Genomic DNA, 22,186 nt, shown 5'->3' with positions numbered 1-22,186 from the left:
CAAAGAGTACAACCACGTGACAAACCAACAACATATAATAAGGGGAATAATGTTAAATAATAATAATAATAATAATTAATTTAATAATAATAAAATAATTAATAAATAATAATAATAATAATAATAATAATAATAATAGAAAAATCAGCAACACAGAGCAACCACAAGTGATAATAATAACATCAAAGCAAAAACTACAACCACCACATCAATCATAATAATAAATAATAATAATAAAATAATAATAATATAATAATAATAAATTAATAATAATAATAAAAGACTCTTGAAAAAAAACCAAAAACGAAAAGGAGTATTTTCTTAAATTAATGCGCAAAAAATTAAATAAAGAATAAAAACTAAACTAAAAAAGGGTGTATTTTTCTTAAATTACTGTTAACAAAAATAAACAAACAAAACAAAACAAAACTTTTTTTGGAGAATCTGTAAAAGAATAAAAAACAAAAACACACCAAAAGGCATCCTATATTTCTAAAAAAAAAAAAAAAAAAAAAAAAACACACGTACGACGAAAACGTGCTCAGAAAACAACTTTGTCTGAAATAAAATCAAATGCGTTCGTCTATCCAAAAGGAATGAAATAATTCTTGAAGAATCAAAATTAAAGCAAACAAAAAAAAAATTCATTTGTTTTGTTTTTAGATACTATATATATATATAATATATATATATATATATATATATATATATATATATATTACATAGTATATATATATATATATAGTATATATATATTATATATACTATATATATAGATATATATAATATATATATATATATATATATATATATAGTATGTATATATATATGTGTGTCCGTGTGTGTGTGCGTGCGTGTATATATATATATATATAAATTATATATATATATATATATATATATATATATATATATACTATATAGTATATATACGTTCACCTCACAAATATAAGGTAAAGTACAAAAAATATTGAAATCTATTACAAAAAAATTTTATAAAACAAAACAGAAAATCAAAGTCGCTATGTGTATGTGAGAGAGAGAGAGAGAGAGAGAGAGAGAGTGGAGCAGAGAGAGATGAGAGAGAGGAGAGAGAGATGAGAGAGAGAGAGAGAGAGACTCGCTTCAATAACAGTAGTAGCCTCAGGAGGGATTTAATTTATGGATATTGGCTACCAGAGATTTCAGACGTTGTAACAGCAGGCAGTCGTCTTTGCAAACGCAACTATACCTTGCAACATAATATTATAAACATAATTCCAGCTATTCATATAAGCCCCTATAATGGAGTTCAATCATCGAACTGGTATGTTGACAGAGAAAAATATAAATTACGTATTTATTATAGAACGAAACGATCCCAGTTATATTGGATTTTTCCCCTAAGTTGATATAAAATACTGAAAAAAAAATTTGAAAAACTGCTAAAAAAATGTAAAAACAATTGTAAAACTGGGACTACAATGTACTCAAAAATTAACCTGATAAAGCTAGATATAGGAAAAGAAAAGTAGGTACAAAAATGCACACAAAAATGGTAAAAATTGGGAATGCAAGACAAAAAATCACACAAAACACACCATATAATATATAAAAAAGCAAGCAGGTATAGCACAAACGTCAAAAATAGAAGAGTAGTTTTTTACAAAAAACATTTCCAAGGAGAGGAAAAAAAGAAAAAAAACACGACTAGCATGCTCAGTTTCGTGGATAAAAAGACCACTTTGATGTTTGTGGACAAAAAAAAAGTATACATGCTCAGTTTGTGGGAACGTAGGATATCTTTCTACAGACCCTTGTAAGTTATCAGCTATACATCTACTATATATCTATGGTTTTATATATAGTTATTAGTTTATTAGTTACTAGTTAATAACGACTGCCATCGTTAGATAATTTAGAGCTCCTTGTTATTAATTAAATCTTTAACTCGAAATATTATAAATCTAATTTAAATGAAGCGTCATCTCGTTTGACCTCTAAGAGAAACGACTAGTTTTTTAGCTCGTTTTACCAGGTCGTTTTTGGCCCCTGGCGGGGAAGGGGGGGAAAACGACTGGTTTCGAAGCTCGGTCTAAGTCTGGGAAAAAACGATTCTTTTTATCCCAGGTCGTTTTGTCTCTGGGAAAAAATGCTCGTTTTTTTTCCAGCTTCTGTCACTGGGAAAAACTCGTTTTTATTCAGCTCGTTCTGTTTCTGGGAAAAAATGCTCGTTTTTTTTTCAGCTTCTGGCACTGGGAAAAAACTAATTTTTTCCAGCTTCTTCTGTCTCTGGGAAACCTCGTTTTTTCCCAGCACTTTATGTCTCTGGGAAAAAAGTCTAGTTTTTTCCCAAGCTCGTTCTATATCTGGAAAAAACGAAAAAACGCCTCGCTTTTTCCCCAACTCGTTTTCTCTCTGGAAAAACATTTTTACACACCTGGTTCTGTGTGGAAAAAAATACAGGTTTTTTCCAGCTCGTTTTGTCTCTGGGAAAAAACGACCCGTCTCAAAATCTCGTTTTACTTCCCGCAAAAAAAAACTAGTTCCTTCCTCAAAACGACTCGTCTCAAATTTCGTTTTGCATTTAGGAAAAACGACTCGTATTATTTAGCAGTTTTTTTTAATAAAAACGACTCGTTTTATTTAGCAATTATTATGGAAACTACTCGTTTTATTTTGCAATATTTTTAATAAAAACGACTCGTAAAGTTTATCAGTTTTTACAGAAACGACTCGTTTTATTTTGCAGTTTTTTTTTATCTCGAGGAAAAAACTTCTCTCGTTTCTTCCTCTCGTTCTACTCTGAGGAGAAACGATTCGGTTTTTTTTCTCTGGGATAAAAAAAAATGACACAAAAATTCTCGTTTTTTTATTTCGCATTTTTCGTCTCGAGGAAAAGGTTTATCTCGTTTCTTTCTTTTTCCTGGGATCGGAAAAAGGTCATTTTTTTACCCATGGGAAAAATTTTTTCTTACTTCTGGCATGAAGGAAGAAAACATTTTTTTTTTTTGCCCTTGGGATAAAAAAAGATATTTTGTTTTACCCCAGGGATTGAAAAATAGAAACCTTTTTTTTTACCCCAGGTTTTACTGAAAAAAAGAAATTTTTAGTGACCCCACGGATTGAAAAAGTAAAACTTTTTTTACACCCAGGGATATATATAAAAATATATATACTTTTTTACCCCTGAACAAAAACAAAACAAAAACTTTTTTTTCTTTTGCCCCTGGACAAAAAAAATTTTGTTTTACCTCTGGGATAAAAAAAAAAAAAAAAAAAAATAAAACGACTCGTTTCCCTGACTACTCGTTACCTTTATAACAAGGAGTGCGAGCGCTGCCTCGTGCAAACGACAACGAACACATACTACGAACAGGACGACCACTCGCGCCAGAGACCATCATCTCTCGTCGTCCTGAGAACGGTAAGTGTTGTACCTGGGTCGTCCACCACCACAAAAAAAAAATGAAGAACAGGATGCGTTAGGATAACCCCTCCATAAGATCTATAGGTCGTTCGTACGAAGGTAGTTACGTGAAGGATCTCTCTGGGGTCAAGGTCTCTTTGGGATCAAGGTCCTTCGTACGAAAGTTCCTTAAAGGATCTCTCTGGGGTCAAGGTCTCTTTAGGATCCAATACATTCATACGAAAGTTTCGTGAATAATCTGCTTGGGGCTCAAGGCCCTTCGTGCTTTCGTGCTTTCGTGAAGGATGTCTTTTGGGGTCCAAACCCTTCGTACAAAAGTTGAAGGATCTCGTGGTACTTCTCAAGGTTAGACTAAAGGATAATCGTTTGAAAGATGGGTCTGGGATTATTTTGTTAATATCCTTCTCTAGGACTTCGAAGGATCGAAGGATCTCGTTGTATCTCCCATAGATAAAGTGAGACCCCTTTGAGAGGTGGTTTATAATTACTGTATATTCTTTTCCGGGGAATCCTTTATCATTCGTGGGACATGAAAAAAAGTTACTTTTATGATAGTTTAGTAAAATACTAGATATTTCAGAGATTTTGAAGTTTTCACAAAACGAAAGGCTGCAGAACTGACAGAATTTCTGTCAGATATTGCGAAATAATATGACTTGGAATTCTGTAGTCAGTGTGCAAAGCAATTTGGAATTTTTCGAAAGCAATTTTAAATTCATTTGTCATTACTAAGTCTTCTAATAATTAAGGAAAAATATTTTAGTTGCTCTATACGAAAATGTACTTTACTTAAGGTCTCCAGAGAGATAATGAGTCACTTTCCTTACTTTATATGTCAAACACGAACTACTGTAATTAATTTTTCGATATTAAGAACTCTGATTTAAAAAAATAAAAACTATATTGTAATCCAAAAATGTCAAAAAACAATTTTCTTGCTAGAATAAGTTGCGCTAAGGTTTTACAACATAGTACTTTCTAAACAGCTTCAAAATGATAAAAAACACGATTTCTTTAAAAAAAAATACTACTGAAATCAAACCAATTACTGAGATTTTTTCAAGCATGCTAAACATTTACAAAAAAAAAATATATAATATATAATGTCGATGCTCAATCTACAATGATTGGTTTCAAATGAAAATGTATGCATGATATGATAATGTCTCTCTCTCTCTCTCTCTCTCTCTCTCTCATCGTCACCTCTCTCTCGCTCTCTCTCTCGTGTGCGGTCTCTGTTTCTGTGTTGATTCATGAAAGTCTATATATGTCATGAAATAATATACTAATAATAATAATAATAATAATAATAATAATAATAATAATAATAATAATAATAATAATAATAATAAACAAAATTTGAAGTCTTGCAAAAGAACATATCAAAACCAAAAATTAAATTTTACGATCGAATGAAAATGCCGATGATAATATTTAATGCGAAAATCTAAATTTTTCTGAAAATATTAATAAATATACGATCGAGTCCATGGACGTCATTTGAGTCAGTGTTTGGGAGCCTCACGAGTCTCCTACGTGAGTCAGTGAGTCTCCTACGTGAGTCAGTGAGTCAATGATTCTTTGGGTGTTGTGTGAGTGTATGGTATTGTTATGAGTGCGTGTAATGTGATTCTGAACGTTACGTGATTGTAAATTCACGTAATGTAATTCTGGATGTTACGTGAATGAATTAGTGCTCTATGAATTCACGTAATTTGATTCTGAATGTTACTTACATAAATTGATGCTTTATAAATTCACGTAATGTAATTCTGGATGTTACGTGAATTAATAAGTCTCGTACGAATTCACTAATGTAATTCTGAATGTTACTTATATAAATTGGTGCTTTATAAATTCACGTAACGTAACTGTATTTTACGTGAATGAATTATTGTTCTATGAATTCACGTAATGTTATTCTGGATGTTACGTGAATAAATTAGTGTTGTGTGAATTCATGTAATGTAATTCTGGATGTTACGTGATTTATTGAGTGCCATAAGAATTCACACGCAATGTAATTCCGAATTGTACGTGAATTAATAAGTCCCGTATGAATTCACGTAATGTACTAATTTGAAGGGTACGTGAATTTGATAAGTACATTATGAATGCACGTAGTGTAATTCTGAATGTGATGTGAATTAATGAATGTCCTATGATTTACTTTAATGTAATTCAGAATGTGACGTGACATACTGCGTGCCATATTAATTTCTTTAAAGTAATTCAGAATGTTATGTGAATGAATGAGTGCCTTATATATTCGTGTGATGGAATTCTCAACGTTACATAGAATAGTGGGCGCTCTGTGGCTCCATGTAATGTAATTTTGAATGTTAACGTGGATGATTTTGTGGCTGTTGAAGTCCATGTAATGTCATTCCGAATGTGAGTGAAACACCGAACGCTCTGGGAGTCCGTGTAATGTAATCAGTGTAATCCTGAATATCACGTGAATCAGTGATGTGTATGATTCACTGGACTCTCTAAGAGTTCATATAATGTAATCAATGTAATCCTGAATATCACGTGAATCAGTGATGTGTATGATGTTAAATCCACACCAGTTATGGGATGCTACATGAATTCACGTATTGTATGATACAGAAAAAAATATATATAGAAACCAACGTGTGCTATTTGTACAATTCCACGTCAATATCGAGTCCCTGTATATATATATATATCTATATATATACACACGAGTTTGACAGGTGCCAAATAAAAAAAAAAGATACAACACACAAACAATTCAACTTGTGCCTTGGAGAAGCTACCTGCTGATTCTTCCGGACACCTGCGAGCGGGACAACGCCCACCTTAACGACCGTCTGTCTTCAATGTACCTGTGAAGCTCCGATGTCTATTGTTGTGGTTGTGGTTGTGGGAGGTGTGTGAGTGTTGGGTAGAAATTGCAAGGAGAGACGAGTTGTTACAACAGTAGCTATACTTTTTCGTGGGGGGAGGGGGCGACGGTGGGGTTGTTAGAGGTTAGACATTCAAGGGGTTCAAAACATATGCCACAAGAATTGGAAGGCGATCTGGAAAGGAGGTTTACGTTTTACAATGAAAGCGTTGCTTCAGATGAAGGTTTTTTTTTAAAACCTTCGGTGAGATTGTCATTTTACCTGCTTGGGAAGGCAAAGAGATGCAAAAAGAAAGCTGAAAAAAGGTTTTATTTTGTGGAGGGGAGAGAGAGAGAGAGAGAGAGAGAGAGAGAGAGAGAGAGAGGAAAGAAACAAACATTGCATGAAAGCTTTGCTTGAGAGGAAAGTCCATAACGCTGTGAGTTCATGTGACAGTAGGAGAGCTTTAGGCAAAAAAAAAAAAGTTATACATTACATGGCTCTGTGAAGAGAGAGGAATTGATTAGGGAGACATCAATACAGGGCTAACAGACGAAACACTGACCCTACCTCAGTTGCAACTGAGCGCAAAGCATTGCAAGGTAGGCTCGTTTTGACATAAGTCAGCTCAGACAACAAGGCAGGAAGCCGGTAACATATAGAAATAACTCTCGCTGACATTTGCGTGAGAGAAATTGACACATGACACAAAAGAATATTTCCTAAAATGAAGAAACAACTTGACAATTTAGCTAAACATTGCTCATGACCTCGCAAGCTTGAAAGGACGTTATAATCATTGCAATAACAGTATATGTGATTTCTCTATTAATAATTGGTAATAAATATAGCTATTGGTGGACAGAAAACTCCCAATCAGTTTGTTGGTTAGAAACTATAAGCAGAGGCACCATAAATTCAACAAATATATTTATTTATGATGTAATCTTTTAGTGTACAGAAGTGACAGCTTAATATAATCACATTATTTCTTTGATATTTTTAAGAGAAACTTTGTTTATATAAGTAGTTACTTCAGTGACAGTACAAAAGTCAACACCTTCCTTTCTTATGTAAATAAGTAAAGGGTATTGGTGGATCACATCAAAACATGAGAAACGGTCCTATTTATCAAAAGTGCAGGCCTATTCTTTAAAACCGACTTATCCTAGACGTACAGTAAATATGGTTTTAATCTAAGCTGTGAATCATGTGGCAATCAACTTTGTCTCCATAAATAAGTACCAGACAATGAGAGATGTGTATGAATAATTGATATCTCCTTCACTAAGTTGGCTTGGCTTCTGTACGGTCAGTATAAATATCAATAATATTAATAATAATAATAATAATAATAATAATAATAATAATAATAATAATAATAATAATAATAATAATAATATTGGAAGAACATCCTTAGTACAGAAATAATAATAATAATAATAATAATATTGCAGAGGAGTGTGCTCCTAGAAACAGCGCACATATTAAGAAGTGATGGACTCCTAAGGAGGCAGGATGCAACCCGGAACCCCACACTATAAAATACCACACAGTCTAATTGGAGGACTGTGATATACCAAAAAATAATAATAATAATAATAATAATAATAATAATAATAATAATAATAATAAAATAATAATAATAATTAAGTAACTTCTCTTTGTCTGAATAAACATGTTTACTTGAAGTAAATTTTTTTCAATACAGAATTGTCAGATTAAATCATTATCATCCACCCTTCATGGCTTCACCCCTGGACAGTTTGTCATTCTCAACAGAGAGAGAGAGAGAGAGAGAGAGAGATACTCTCATCTACAAAACACGTCCACGCGTACTTCGAACTTCCAATTAAAAGCTTGAAACTCACACCACACAACTTCGGTAAGTCTTACCGAACTTCCAATGCTCCAATCAGCTAGAAGACTCTGGCCCCACGCTGTTTTATCTTCAGAATTACGCGTTTGAACAGTGTTTGGGCAGGGGGTTCGATCAGGGGAAAAAACTTATTCTTTTGGGGTATAATACCCTCGAAACTTACTGAGTGGTTTTGGGTGTTTTCGAAGTTACTGATCGAGGAAGAGGCTGAGTTTTCAATGACGCGATTGATCGCGAAATTCTTTAAAGTTGTTTGTCCTTTGGAGAAAATGATTTCAGTCTTTAAGTGCTATTCGTTTTCAGTTCATCGGTGCAAGCAATTCTGAATAAATGCAGAAAATAACTACATCTTGATAGTCTAAGGGCACTTTTTCATACGGTCTTAGGAAGCCCTTGAATGAAGAAGAATCCTTACCAAAGTCTTCTTCATTGGGCTAAGATTCTTCTGAATAGATCCAGAATAGGAACAGTATATAAGTGGACTTAGGGCACCTATTTTCCCCGTGATTTAGGATATACCTTTGAACTGATATAAATATTCACTGTTTTTGTCGTAAATCTAAACATGAATGGAAAAAATATCTCTTTTGTAGTCTTAAGGCACTTATTTTACGTGGTTCATAAACCATTTAACTAATAAGAAAATATTCCCCATAAGTCTTTGTTGTAAAACAAGACAGAAATTAAAAAGAAAAAATTTCTTTTTTTATCTTCTTGATATTTCCTTACATACCAACTGTAACGATTAGTCGTTATTTGTTTTAAACAATCGTTACGATTGTTGCATTGTTTCCCTTACTCGTCAGTATTTATCGTCATGGTGACGAGGTTACTTTTGGCCTGGTGTGAGTGACAGCTGCAGACAGGTTTTGGATGGCGACCTGAGAGGTTCTGGGAAACCTTGGCTGAGAAGGCAACAGCAGCATGGCAGTTTTGGAGCAGCTGGAAGTCATTTTTGACTTCAGCAGGTATCAGTATCACATTACTTGTTGGCCGCGGTAGCAGATGGATGGGAGATGGCTAAACCATAATCGTCTGTGGAGCAGTTTAGTTCCAGTTCGACAACAGATATGTTGTATTGTCGATTCTTCTGTGATTATCTGTGTGATGGCCGTGTTCCAGTTTGTAGTAGGTGACTGCTTCGCTGATTTCACGGAGATCGTCTGTTGGTATTCATCCTTTTTGCCAACTGGGTCTGTCGTGTCGTCTCTACGGAGATTGTTATGCTATCCGGAGTATGCAGTTTGGTGTTACATTTGTGCTGCATGATTGCTTGTTTGCTGCTGGTTTATTAATGTTTAATTGTTTGTTGTTTGTATATTATTGTTTATACTTATTATTGTATGATTCTGTATGCTGCCTATTTATTACTATTTATGCTGTTCGTGTTATTGCCTGTCATTCATTTTCGGTGTCGAGCAAGTGTATGGCACTGTTATTGATTCTATTGTAATTTTCGTCATTATTTTCTTGTGTCAAGCGAGTTTATGCTGTGGTTTAGTGCGATGTTCACTAATGATGTCTGATTTTGGTTGATTTATTATTTTGTATTTTGATAACTAATCATTGTGTATGTTCGCCACCCAAAATCTGTTCTCACTTGTAAATAATGTAAAAACCTGTAAATAAATTATTATTAAAGTTATTTGTGTATTGTTCAGTCCTCCTCATTGATTTGGCTTTCTTTTAGTCAGTCATTCCAGCCTCATTTCTTGTTTTTATTTTGAACCTGCTGGTCTCTAAATAGACACCATTACACAAGACATTCCCTACGACGAAAGTGAAAACACTATCGGAGAGTGGTAAAAAAATATGACAATCGAGTTTTCTGTACAGCGTATAATAATGCTGTATGAGCCGCGTCCCATGAGCCTTCCAGCCACGACCCGGTGGGGGGCTGGCCTATGGCGTTGACAGACGCACGCTCATGGCTAACTTTAACCCTAAATAAAAACAAAAACTACTGAGGATAGAGGGTTGTAATCTGGTATGGCTGATGACTGGAGGGTGGGTGATCAACATAACAATTTGCAGCCCTCTAGCCTCACTGGTTTTCAAGATCTTAGGCTGTACAGGAAAACACATAGAGAGAGAGAATCTACCATTTCTTATATATACGTAGGAACTTCCTGGTTCAGTTTACACAAAAAAACAGCCATCTTTTTTGAGTGAAAATATCTTGCAGTTTAAAAACTGAGGAACTCCACGAGATAATTTATAGGGGCGCTCTTCCCTAAGGGATATAAGGGATTTTCGATCTTAAAGCCTCGGCTTACCATTGTTTTATTTTTATTTTTTTTTTTTGGGCCCAGAGGAAGAAAAATATAGTCTTGTAAAAAGCGGAAAATAGGTGGGAGTGTCAACTATTTTTTTTTATAAAAGAAGGATTTTCTCACCTAAGTCCAGGGTTTAAGTATGAGGGCTATCTTCTCTATGGTATCCATAATAATAATAATAATAATACCGTGTAACGCCAGGGTTTACGTATGGGAGCTATTTATCTTTTCCCTCTATGATATATACGTATATATGTGTGTGTGTATAATTATATAAATATACTTTATTGGTACACACAGAGAATTTTACATATTTGGTATATTATGAATAACTATATATATATTAATATTATATATCTATATATATTGACCTATGTCTACAAACAGAAGACATATTTGTGTAATACATTGTATTAATAGTATTATAATATATATAGATCTATATAGTATATATATATCAAATAGATTATATATATCATATATATATATGGGGTATATACGTTAGGGTGTGATGCCCCTTTCTTAGCAAAAACCTCTCTAACCAACAAACTAATAGAAGACGTCCACCACCAACAATTCTTAAAACCACAAATCCAAAACGAACAAAAAATCCAAAAAACCAAAGAAATTGTTAAAAACTCCAAAAAACCAAAGAAATCGTTTACCTTATTATAAGGGTTGTCCCTAAAGGCCTTCCGCAGCGTCTGCCGCGCCTCCCGCGACCTCTTCAGCGCCTCCGAAGTCCCCGAAGAGTCCCGGTCGCCGCCCTCCGCCCCCACCCCCGCCTCCTCCTCCAGCTGGTGCGGGTGGTGTGGATAAGCCTCGCTGCTGATGCTCCGGTCGACGGACCCCACCCGACGGGAGCTGTGACGCCCGTGAAGATGGACAGGGAGCCCGTCCTCTTCTTGCGGAGTTGCACGCTGCAATGGACGAGGGGAGCAGCTGTTAGTGTCCGTAGCAATATTGCACCTGTCTGGGTTTCTCGCTTCTCAGACTTGGACGAATCTTAGATACGTCACTTGGAGCCTTTCTGTCTTTCATTTATTCAAGTTTTAATAAGTTAATGACAGACTTGATTGGAATGCAATATTTGGGCAGGAATAGGAATGACGTAGAATACAAAATTTGGGTTCTCTCTGGTTGAGGTGTTATGGGATGGGCTGTTGAATTTGGGCAGGAATAGGAACTCGAACATAAAATTTGGGTAGGAATAAGAATTAGAATATAAATTTTGGACATGAATAAGAACCAGAATACGACATTTGGGCAAGAATTAGAATACGATATTTGGGCAAGAATAAGAATTAGCGACATTTGGGCAGGAATAGGAATTGAAATGTGACATGTGGACAGGAATAGGAGTTGGAATGCGACATTTTGGAAGGAATAGGAATTGGAATGCAACATTTGGCAGGAATAGGAATTGGAATGTGACATGTGGACAGGAATAGGAATTGGAATGCGACATGTGGGCAGGAATAGGAATTGGAATGCGACATGTGGGCAGGAATAGGAATTGGAATGCAACATGTGGACAGGAATAGGAATTGGAATGCAACATGTGGGCAGGAATAGGAATTGGAATGCGACATATGGGTAGGAATAGGAATTGGAATGCAACATGTGGGCAGGAATAGGGATTGGAATGAGACATGTAGGCAGGAATAGGGATTGGAATGCGACCTGTGGGCAGGAATAGGAATTGGAATGCGACCTGTGGACAGGAATAGGAATTGGAATGCGATGTGGGCAGGAATAGGAATTGGAATGCGACATGTGGACAGGAATAGGAATTGGAATGCGATATGTGGGCAGGAATAGGAATTGGATTGCGACATGTGGGCAGGAATAGGAATTGGAATGCGACATTTGGCCAGGAATAGGAATTGGAATGCGACATTCGGCAGGAATAGGAATTGGAGTATGACATTTAGGCAGAAATAGGAATTGGAATTTGAAATTTGGGCAGAAATAGGAATTGGAATTAGGACATTTTAGAATTGGAATTAGACATTTGGGCAGGAATATGAATTGGAATTTGAAATTTGTTCAGGAATAGGAATTGGAATTTGAAATTTGGGCAGGAATAGGAATTGGAATATGACATTTGGGCAGGAATAGGAATTGGAATTTGAAATTTGGGCAGGAATAGGAAAGTCAAATTTAGGAATAAAATTGTGATATAAAATTTTCTTAATCTGAGACACCGAATGAGATATTTATTTATTTATTTATTTATTTATCTATTTATTTATTTATGGAGAGGAAAGTAGGAAAGTGATCAATACTAATTTATTTCCCACCTGATGAGATATAAATTAATCTGTTATTTTTTCTTAATCAAATTCTAATCTGTCCAGATTTTAATGCAAGATTTTGTTCTCGTTTGTGCAATTTAGATTTTTGTGACTACTAATCAATGATTATTAGAAATCAGTAATGAAATCAAAATTGCCTCCAGATCTGTGCCTGGGGAGAGAGAGAGAGAGAGAGAGAGAGAGAGAGAGAATGATGATATTTCTACAAAACTGTACGAGCGAGAAAGAGAGTGAGAGAGATGATATTTCTACGAAACGTGTATGACACATCTCTCTCTGTCTCTCTCTCTCTCTCTCTCTCTCTCTCTCTCTCTCACAAACCACAACAGCATCTAAACTTCAGCCTCTAATCTATCAGTGTCAAGGTAGAAACATATACGAATCATCACATTAAGCTAAAAGCGGACAAAATTCTCTCTCTCTCTCTCTCTCTCTCTCTCTCTCTCTCTCTCTCTCTCTCTCCAAGACCTAACAACTCAACTTTAAGCCTCATTATTAGCGAAAATATTCGCTGTTTGACGCCCCTTCCCCTCCCCCCGACTTCTCCTTCCCGCGAGAGAAGAGAATGTGCAAATTGAAAAAAAATCAAGAAGTAAATAAAAATAATATAATGCCTTACCCATCTTGGACCAGACCCGTGTCATCGTCGTCCATGATGCTGAAATAAAACATGAAATTTATCTGAATAAACTGAAGACAGATTTATACGCTGGTACATTTTCTTTGAAGCGTATATACACTCATACACATACACGCGTATACGTGCGGGTGTATTTATGTGTACGTGAGTCTGCTGAAATGATAAAAAACAAAAAGCGTAATAAACTGAAGACATATTCATACGCTGATATATTTTCCTTCAAGCGTATATACACTCATACAAATACACGCGTATACATTTGTGTGTATTTATGTCTATGTGAGTGTGCTGAAATGATAAGTAAAATTGTGTATTTTATCTGAACAAACTGAAGACAGAGTTATACGCTAATACATTTTCCTTATACACTCATACACATATACACTTATACACTCGTGTGTATTTATGCGTACGTGTGTTTCTGTACATATAAGAACACAACCCGTACAATGTAAGATATAAATATTCTTGGACGCACCAGAATTTCGTAAGCATCTTCCAGGAAATATAATACGCACGCCGCCTCTCTCTCTCTCTCTCTCTCTCTCTCTCTCTCTCTCTCTCTCTCTCTCTCTCTCTCTCTCTCGTATGGGTACCCAATTATTGATGATGAGCTTATCCCAGATTTTGCAGACACGGCAGATATTAGTATTGTTGAGAAATAGAGCACTGCGATCGACGGGAAGAGAGAGAGAGAGAGAGAGAGAGGGAGAGAGACGAGAGAGAGAGAAAGAAAAGACGGAGCGAGAGAGAGCGGAGAGAGAGAGAGAGAGAGGAGAGAGAGAAGAGAGGAGAGAGAGAGGGGTTTATGAGTCCAATTATAAAAACATACATACATGTATAAGGAGATACATACATAAACACAGAGAGAAAGAGAGAGAGAGAGAGAGAGAGAGGGTTTATTGAGTCCAATTATAAATAAACATACATACATATATACGGAAATACATAAACAGAAAGTGAGAGAGAGAGAGAGAGAGAGGGGTTTATTCAGTCCAATAAAATATAAACATTCATACATATATATATATATATATATATTATATATATATATATAGAAGATAGAGAGAGAGAGAGAGAGAGAGAGAGAGAAGAGAGAGAGAGAGAGAGAAAGTTTACTCAATAAATTTTAAACATACATACATACATACATAGAGCAGCCATCACGTCAATGGTTCTAGAAACAAATCCACACTAGCTAATACCATCAATCATATTTCTGCAACCACAACTACCACTACTGTATTACCACTACTACAACCACTTCTACTACCACCACCACTCACCTGGCCTCCATCATGACCTGTTCCTTCATAGAAGGAGAGAGAGAGTTCGAACGGGCCAACTTGGTCCGGGCCACTTCGGTCTTGCAGAGCGGTTTGACGTGGTCTTCGATCATGGCCACCGGGCCATAGAGATGGGCGTAGTGCTCGCTGAAAATAGTTTTCAAAAAGGTCATGAGGTATCAAAGAGAAATAGTTGTTTTTTTTAAGGTCAGAGAGAAATCATTTTTTTAAGGGCAGAGAAATCATTATTTTTTGGAGGTCAGAGAAATAATTAGTTTTTGGAGGTCAGAGAGAAATAATCATTTTCTTAAGGTCAGATAGAAATATAATTACGAAGATTTTAATGGAATTTGAATTATATTTACTCAAAATAATTACGAGTATTTTCCTGGAATTTTATATATATTTTCTCAAAATAAGTCCGAGGATTTTCCTGAAATTTTAAGTATATTTACTCAAAATAATTCCTAAGTTTTTCCTGGGATTTGAAGCATATTTACTCAAAATAATTCCGAGGATTTTACTAGAATTTGAAGTATATTTACTCAAAATAATTCCGAGTATATTCCTGGAATTTGACGAATATTTACTCAAAATAATTCCTTTGCTTTTACTGGAATTTCAGTATTTACAGGAATAATATTTTTGAATTAACAATAAAAATCTTCCAAGATAATGTTGGCAAATTCTCGAACAGTAAATTCCAGCTTTCTATTCTACGCATTTATTTAAGTTTACGAATAATAAATAATTTTAAATCTTAAAACTAACAGTGTACCTTCTATAAACATAAAAAGTATGCTAATTTTTGCATATTTATAGACCTTTCTAGATCTACAAATATGCAAAAATAAATTTAGTCTTCATATACTGAAAGCAAAATCAATAAGTCTTAGCGTTTAATCTCAACATTCCTGCCTATTATAATCACTATATTAACAATATAATATCGTATTCCATCCGTCATTTCGTGAATATCTATCCTACACAAAGATATGCAAACAGGACATACTATAGATACGAGTCACGTAAAGCGAAAGGCATCAGTTTATCATTGTCTCCCCTTTAATTGTGATTAAAGAAAACGGACACCATCAATTTCATTTAACATAAATTTCTCGGGATATAATTTAATATAAACTTACAACTTATGGTTATTTCTATTTAACTAGAAGGAGCATCTATGTATTTATCTTCACCTATGAAACTATTTTCGTAATAGAAAATATTCATATGAATATTTATCACTAGTTTTAACTCCTAATAGAATTCATCTTTAATTGAATTCGTAGATCATAGTCTCAAAGTTCTTTAAATGAAAAAAAGGTACCTGTCTCTCCTCATAAAACTATTTCCATTATAGGAAATATTATAATGAAGACTCATAACCACTTTCAAGTTTATAAAGGAAAACTTTTCGATTAAACTGAAAGTGTTCAGCTCTATACGAAAAGTTCTTCAAATAATGAGAAATGTTAAAAATTATTAAAAGTAAATAATGTGTTTTCTGTCGTAGGGAACGACGTTATAAAACATCCACGGAACATTTTTCCTCATATCGAGAGAGGTTCCTCACATTGAGGAAATTCCTCAGGCAGACGAGAAGAAATTTACAAAAAAATAAAAAATACCAAGGCGAAAAGAGGTGAGGAAATTCCTAAGACAGATGAAGAAAAAGTAAAAATAAAAAAAAAGGTAATGAAAATAAAAAAAAAACACCACGATGGGAAATACTGAAAAATAAAATAAAAAAGATAAAAAAAAAAATCCTACTAAGGCGAAAACAGGTTAGGAAATTCTTCCAGCAGACGAGAAAAAAAAAGTTTAAAAAAATTGTAAAAAAAATAACACGATTAAAAAACATAAAAAATAACTACCAAGACCAAAAGAGGTTAGGAAATTCCCCCAGCAGACGAGAAAAAAAAAAAAAAAAAAAAAAAAAAAAAACTGACGGGGAAGACTGCGAGGGAATACTTACGAGATTGCAATCTTCTCGAAGAGCCTCTGAAGTTTGGTCTCGCACGAGGGCCTCACCATCCACTTCTTCAGGTACTTGTCGTTGTAGTAGATCATCAGGGCCTGCACAAGGAGGAGGAGTAGTAGCAGAAGTAGTCTATTTAACAAAAGTAGTAGTAGTAGTGGCAGTTGTAGTCTTTTTAACGTGAGTAGTTGTAGTTTCAGTTGTCTTTTTAACAAAAGTAAGAGTAGTTGTAGTTTTTATAAAAAAAAAAAAAAGTAGCAGTAGGTCTTTTTTGACAAAAGTAGTAGCAGTTGTACTTTTTTAATATATGTAGTGGTAGTTTTTATAACAAAAGTCAAGTAGCTCAGTTGTACTTTTTTAATATATGTAGTGGTAGTTTTTATAACAAAAGTAGTATTTGTACTTATTTTAACAGAAGTAGTTGTACTCTTTTTAACAAAAGTAGTAGGGGTTGTACTTTTTTAATAAAAGTAGTTGTAGTTGTAGTCTTTGTAACAAAAGTAGTAGGAGTAGTTGTGGTCTTATCAAAATTAGTAAGGGTTGTATTTTTTAAACAAAAGTAGTTGTAGTTGTTATAGTATCTTTTTTACAAAAATAGCTATAGTTGTATTTTTTAACAAAAGTAGTTGTAGTGGTTATAGTATCTTTTTTACAAAAATAGCTATAATTGTATTTTTTAACAAAAGTAGTTGTAGTGGTTATAGTATCTTTTTTACAAAAATGGCTATAGTTGTAATCTTTTTAAGAAAAGCAGTTTTTAAACAACAGTAGATATAGTATTTGTAACAAAGATAATAGTTGTCCTTTCAACCAAAGCAGCCGCAGACTTTTCAGCAAAAGTAATAATAGCCTACTTAACAAATGTATTCATCTTTTTAACAAAAGTAGTTGCAATCTTTTTAATAAAAGAACTGGTCTATTGAACAACAGCAGTTGTAGTCTTGTAACAAAGTGTTATTGTTTATAAAGAAATAATAGAAAAATACTAGTAGATCTCTACAGATAAGAATGATTTAAATCGTCATGTTTATGAGTCAAAAAACGACAAAAATCCGACATAAAAGCAGAAGACAAAAAAAACCTTGGACTTAACAGAGAGAGAGAGAGAGAGAGAGAGAGAGAGAGAGAGAGAGAGAGAGAGAGAGAGATTTCCAAGTTAATCAAGTTATTTTTTTTAAGTCTGTATCATTCAAGTTATATAAATGCTAAGGAGGAGAGAGAGAGAGAGAGAGAGAGAGAGAGAGAGAGAGAGAGAGAGAGAGAGAGATTTCCAAGTTAATCTAGTTATCTTGTTGAAGTCTGTAACATTCAAGTTATATAAATGTTGAGAGAGAGAGAGAGAGATTTCCAAGTAAATCTGGGTATTGTTACAGCCGGTAACGTTCAAGTTAGCTAATGTTAAGGGGAGAGAAGAGAGAGAGAGAGAGAGAGAGAGAGAGAGAGAGAGAGAGAGAAAGTCCGCCTGGAGAATCTTCTTTCAACAATTCAAGAAGAAAAGCAGAGCACAAAGGATGAAACACAACGAGAGAGAGAGAGAGCGGGGGGGGGAGGGAAGGGGAGGGGCCGGGAGGGGCCAAATACCAAAGGCCCTAAGAAGAAAGAAGAGGAAGGAGAGACAAGCTTTATAAGGAAACGGGGGGGGGGGGGGGGGGGGAGAGAAGAGGGGGGGGGGTGTCTTTGGAAGAAAGTGTGTGTGGACTTCGTGAGCGCCCAAGACGAGGAATGACAATAATTGAAATTTATATTAAATTTACGTTTAATCGATCAAATATTCATTCGAGTTCGCAGATAGATAAATAGATAGCCTGATTATTGAATATTCTTTTCGTACTCTTTATTAATTTCTTGCTATATCCTAATTATCCTTTCATTATCCTTCCATTTCCACCTACCTATTATTCCGCTGTTCATAGTTCCACTATTTCTTCATACCACTATAATTGTCCTAATATTATTATGTCACACTGAATCGCTAATGCTATATTTGGAGCGTTATTATTGAAAGTGTATATATATATATGTATATATATATATATATATATATATATATATATATATATATATATATATATATATATATATAGGATATGCAGGAACTTCCATATACATTCATAACTTCAGGAAAGCCGAAGACACATGACGAGTTAAAAGGGTTTATTCGTAAAGAAACGTTTCGCACAAGGAACTTTGTGCATCATCAGTCTGTTAAAAATAAAAGTACATTTTAAATTAATAAAAGTCAAAAGAAAATACCAAATAAAAATTACAATCTAAAATTTTAAATTTAAAAATTATAATTTAAAAATTAGCATAATTCAAAGTTAAAAGTGAAATAAGAACATTAAAACACGACAACTTAAACACCAACCATTCGCTAAGAAAGGAGGAGAGAGAATGACTAGAAATGAGATTGAGGTCAGAAAGAAGACTATGCCAGGTATAGCGGAGACGATGAACTACCGCTATTCAATGAGGGAACAAGTCTTTTGATAAATAATGACTCGAGTGTTGTTAAATACTCAGAGTCCTTATTGTAACCTAAAATGGAGAAGTGCTGTTTCTTGACTTCGATCTTACATTTGATGGCATGATTTTTGATATTTGAATGCTGTCTATAGGAAAAAAACGTATACTGGTCTAGCCAATAATTTTTACAGCTCCTGCCAAAGAAGTTTTAAACTTAACACTATCTCCACTTTAGTTCATAGAGCCCTGAAGTACTCTTCGAGTTGGGACATTTTTCATAGGGAAATAGAATTTTTACTATCTTTTTTCCAACAAAATTCACATCCCAAAGACTTAGTTCAGAAAATAATTAACAAAATTTTAACTAAATATCTGAAACCAGTGCCACCGATTGTTGACGTTCCAAAGAAACTCATGTATGCCTCGATTCCTTATATTTCCAACCTGAAACTGTCAAAGAAACTTACTCAAATCATTGAAGGTGAAATCCCATGCTTAAAATTAAAATTAATATCAAATAACCGAGTAAAATTGGCTCCCTGTTCTGCTTAAAGATCGTCTGCAGCCTTTTATGAGGTCTAATGTTGTGTATAAATTACGTGCCCAGGATGTCCTGGTATTACGTTGGACTTACCAAGAGGCGTTGCAATGCGATATTGCAGTCACATGGGGTATAGTTTTAGAACTGGCCAGAGATTAAGTAGACCCAGAAGCATTCAAATATCAAAAATCATGCCATCAAATGTAAGATCGAAGTCAAGAAACAGCACTTCTCCATTTTAGGTTACAATAAGGACTCTGAGTATTTAACAACACTCGAGTCATTATTTATCAAAAGACTTGTTCCCTCATTGAATAGCGGTAGTTCATCGTCTCCGCTATACCTGGCATAGTCTTCTTTCTGACCTCAATCTCATTTCTAGTCATTCTCTCTCCTCTTTCTTAGCGAATGGTTGGTGTTTAAGTTGTCGTGTTTTAATGTTCTTATTTCACTTTTAACTTTGAATTATGCTAATTTTTAAATTATAATTTTAAAATTAAAAATTTTAGATTGTAATTTTTATTTGTATTTTGCTTTTATTAATTTAAAATGTACTTTTATTTTTAACAGACTGATGATGCACAAAGTTCCTTGTGCGAAACGTTTCTTTACGAATAAACCCTTTTAACTCGTCATGTGTCTTCGGCTTTCCTGAAGTTATGAATATATATATATATATATATATATATATATATATATATATATATATATCTATATATATATAAACTTCCATCCACAAACGTCTCCACACACAATGTACAAATACACATATACAAACATCTTAACTCGACAAGGACACAGGACATTCTCCTTTAACACCCCCCCCCCCTTTTGCCCAACTCGCCCCACTTCCCCTCCCCCTCCCCTTCCCCCCTACCCCAATCCCCCACCGTCCCAAAAGCGGTCACACCAATATCTTTCTTCTTCTTCTTTTTTTTTTTTTTAATTCAAGAAGGACACGGGACATTCTCCTTACCCTCCTTTCCCCCAACTAGCCCCACTCCCCCTCCCCTACCCCCTCCCCAACAAGAGCACAGGACATTCTCCTTTAACCCCTTCCCCTCCCCCAAACACCCCCACCGACCCCCACCGTCCCAAACGCGGTCACACCCAAAATTTTTATTTTTTTATTCAAGAAAAGCCTGTTGCCACTTAACAATATGGAGGCATGGCTATTGTGGTTAGATATATTGATCTCAGTGCAACTCCGCTTAGTGAATACGTAAATGGATTCTGTGCCCTCTTATAGAGTCTGGGGTTGGCTAAAAATAAAACTCTCTCTCTCTCTCTCTCTCTTGCTCTTCCCTCTCTCTCTCTCTATCTCAAAATCTCTTGAATGCCATTTCAGTAACATTCTTCTACTCTCTCTCTCTCTCAAAAATCCTGATGAAACCATTTCAGTAAAACCATTCTCTCTCTCTCTCTCTCTCTCGATAAAGCAACTCATGATATTTCCCTTGACTTGTCACTCGAAGCGAATGGTTGTCACATTGGCTACAAGGCGATAGATTTTTACATATTCGCTTATTACCGTCTTGGCCACGAAATTGAAGAGACGGAGAGAGCAGATTTAGGGAGACGGCTGACAGATGGAGACGGTGTTGAACGGGAATTCGATTTAAGAGCAGAGAGAGAGAGAGAGAGAGAAGACATCGTGTGATCACTTATCTCTAGGGTCGGGTTTTACTGTTCATTCACAGTGTCTTCCTAATGATTTTGTCTAGCTTTCTTTTCAAACTCTTCCACACTGTTGCTGTTTACGACTTCTGGTGGCAGTTTATTCCACGTGTCACGTATCTTGTACGTAAAAAAGTTCCCACAATGGGATGTGTTGTATCTCTTCAGCTCTAGTTTCCATCCATTGTTTCTTGCCTGGTTTTCGTTTAATGTAAATAGGTTACTGTCTACTTTTGTTATGGCTTTCATACACACGCGCACACAAAGAGAGAGAGAGAGAGAGAGAGAGAGAGAGAGAGAGAGAGAGAGAGAGAGAGAGAGAGAGAGAGAGAGAGAGCTTTCCCATAATCCTTTGTGTTAATTTCAGGTTTTAAGATGAAAGCAAAATATTTTTTTAACTTTTGCTACAGCTACATAGAAAGGAAGAACATATGGATGACATACGAGCACACAAACACACTCACACTAACAGAGAGAGAGAGAGAGAGAGAGAGAGAGAGAGTCGCTCCCAGGTCTTATGATAAAAGCAAAACATTTTTAATTTCTGCTAGAGGCAGTACTCCGCCAGATTAAAGATGCAGGACGTGATCCAACCTTTCCATTCAGGCTAACCGTTCTTCCCTACTTTTATAGGAGTTAAGGAAAATATCATAAGCACACATACATACATACATACATACATACACACAGTACACACACGCACCCCTACAAAGAGTCCTACTGTTTTCAGTCAACTCTAATTCAACAGACTTTCTCTCAAACTTTCCCTAAACCTCTCGTAGTCATTTCGTGACTTTCTTGGCTTTCTCCTCATTCGGTGGTCTATTCATTTTAAGATTCTATTCAATAATTATAATTATA

At 34.9% G+C, this 22,186-nt stretch overlaps 1 protein-coding gene across 1 annotated transcript in view; it reads right to left on the bottom strand.

The window, feature by feature from the left end:
- The window catches only part of LOC135220494 (Na(+)/H(+) exchanger beta-like), a 115,438-nt gene that overhangs the window by 12,629 nt on the left and 80,623 nt on the right, over positions 1–22,186 (bottom strand). Inside the window, 5 exon segments of the mRNA XM_064257635.1 lie at positions 11,082–11,231; positions 11,234–11,336; positions 13,354–13,392; positions 14,661–14,807; positions 16,639–16,739. Of these exon segments, the coding sequence (XP_064113705.1) occupies positions 11,082–11,231; positions 11,234–11,336; positions 13,354–13,392; positions 14,661–14,807; positions 16,639–16,739 (540 nt within the window).

This window comes from Macrobrachium nipponense, chromosome 20 (assembly GCF_015104395.2).
Source record: "Macrobrachium nipponense isolate FS-2020 chromosome 20, ASM1510439v2, whole genome shotgun sequence".
NCBI lineage: Eukaryota > Metazoa > Arthropoda > Malacostraca > Decapoda > Palaemonidae > Macrobrachium > Macrobrachium nipponense.
This window is presented reverse-complemented; position numbering and strand designations above follow the sequence as displayed.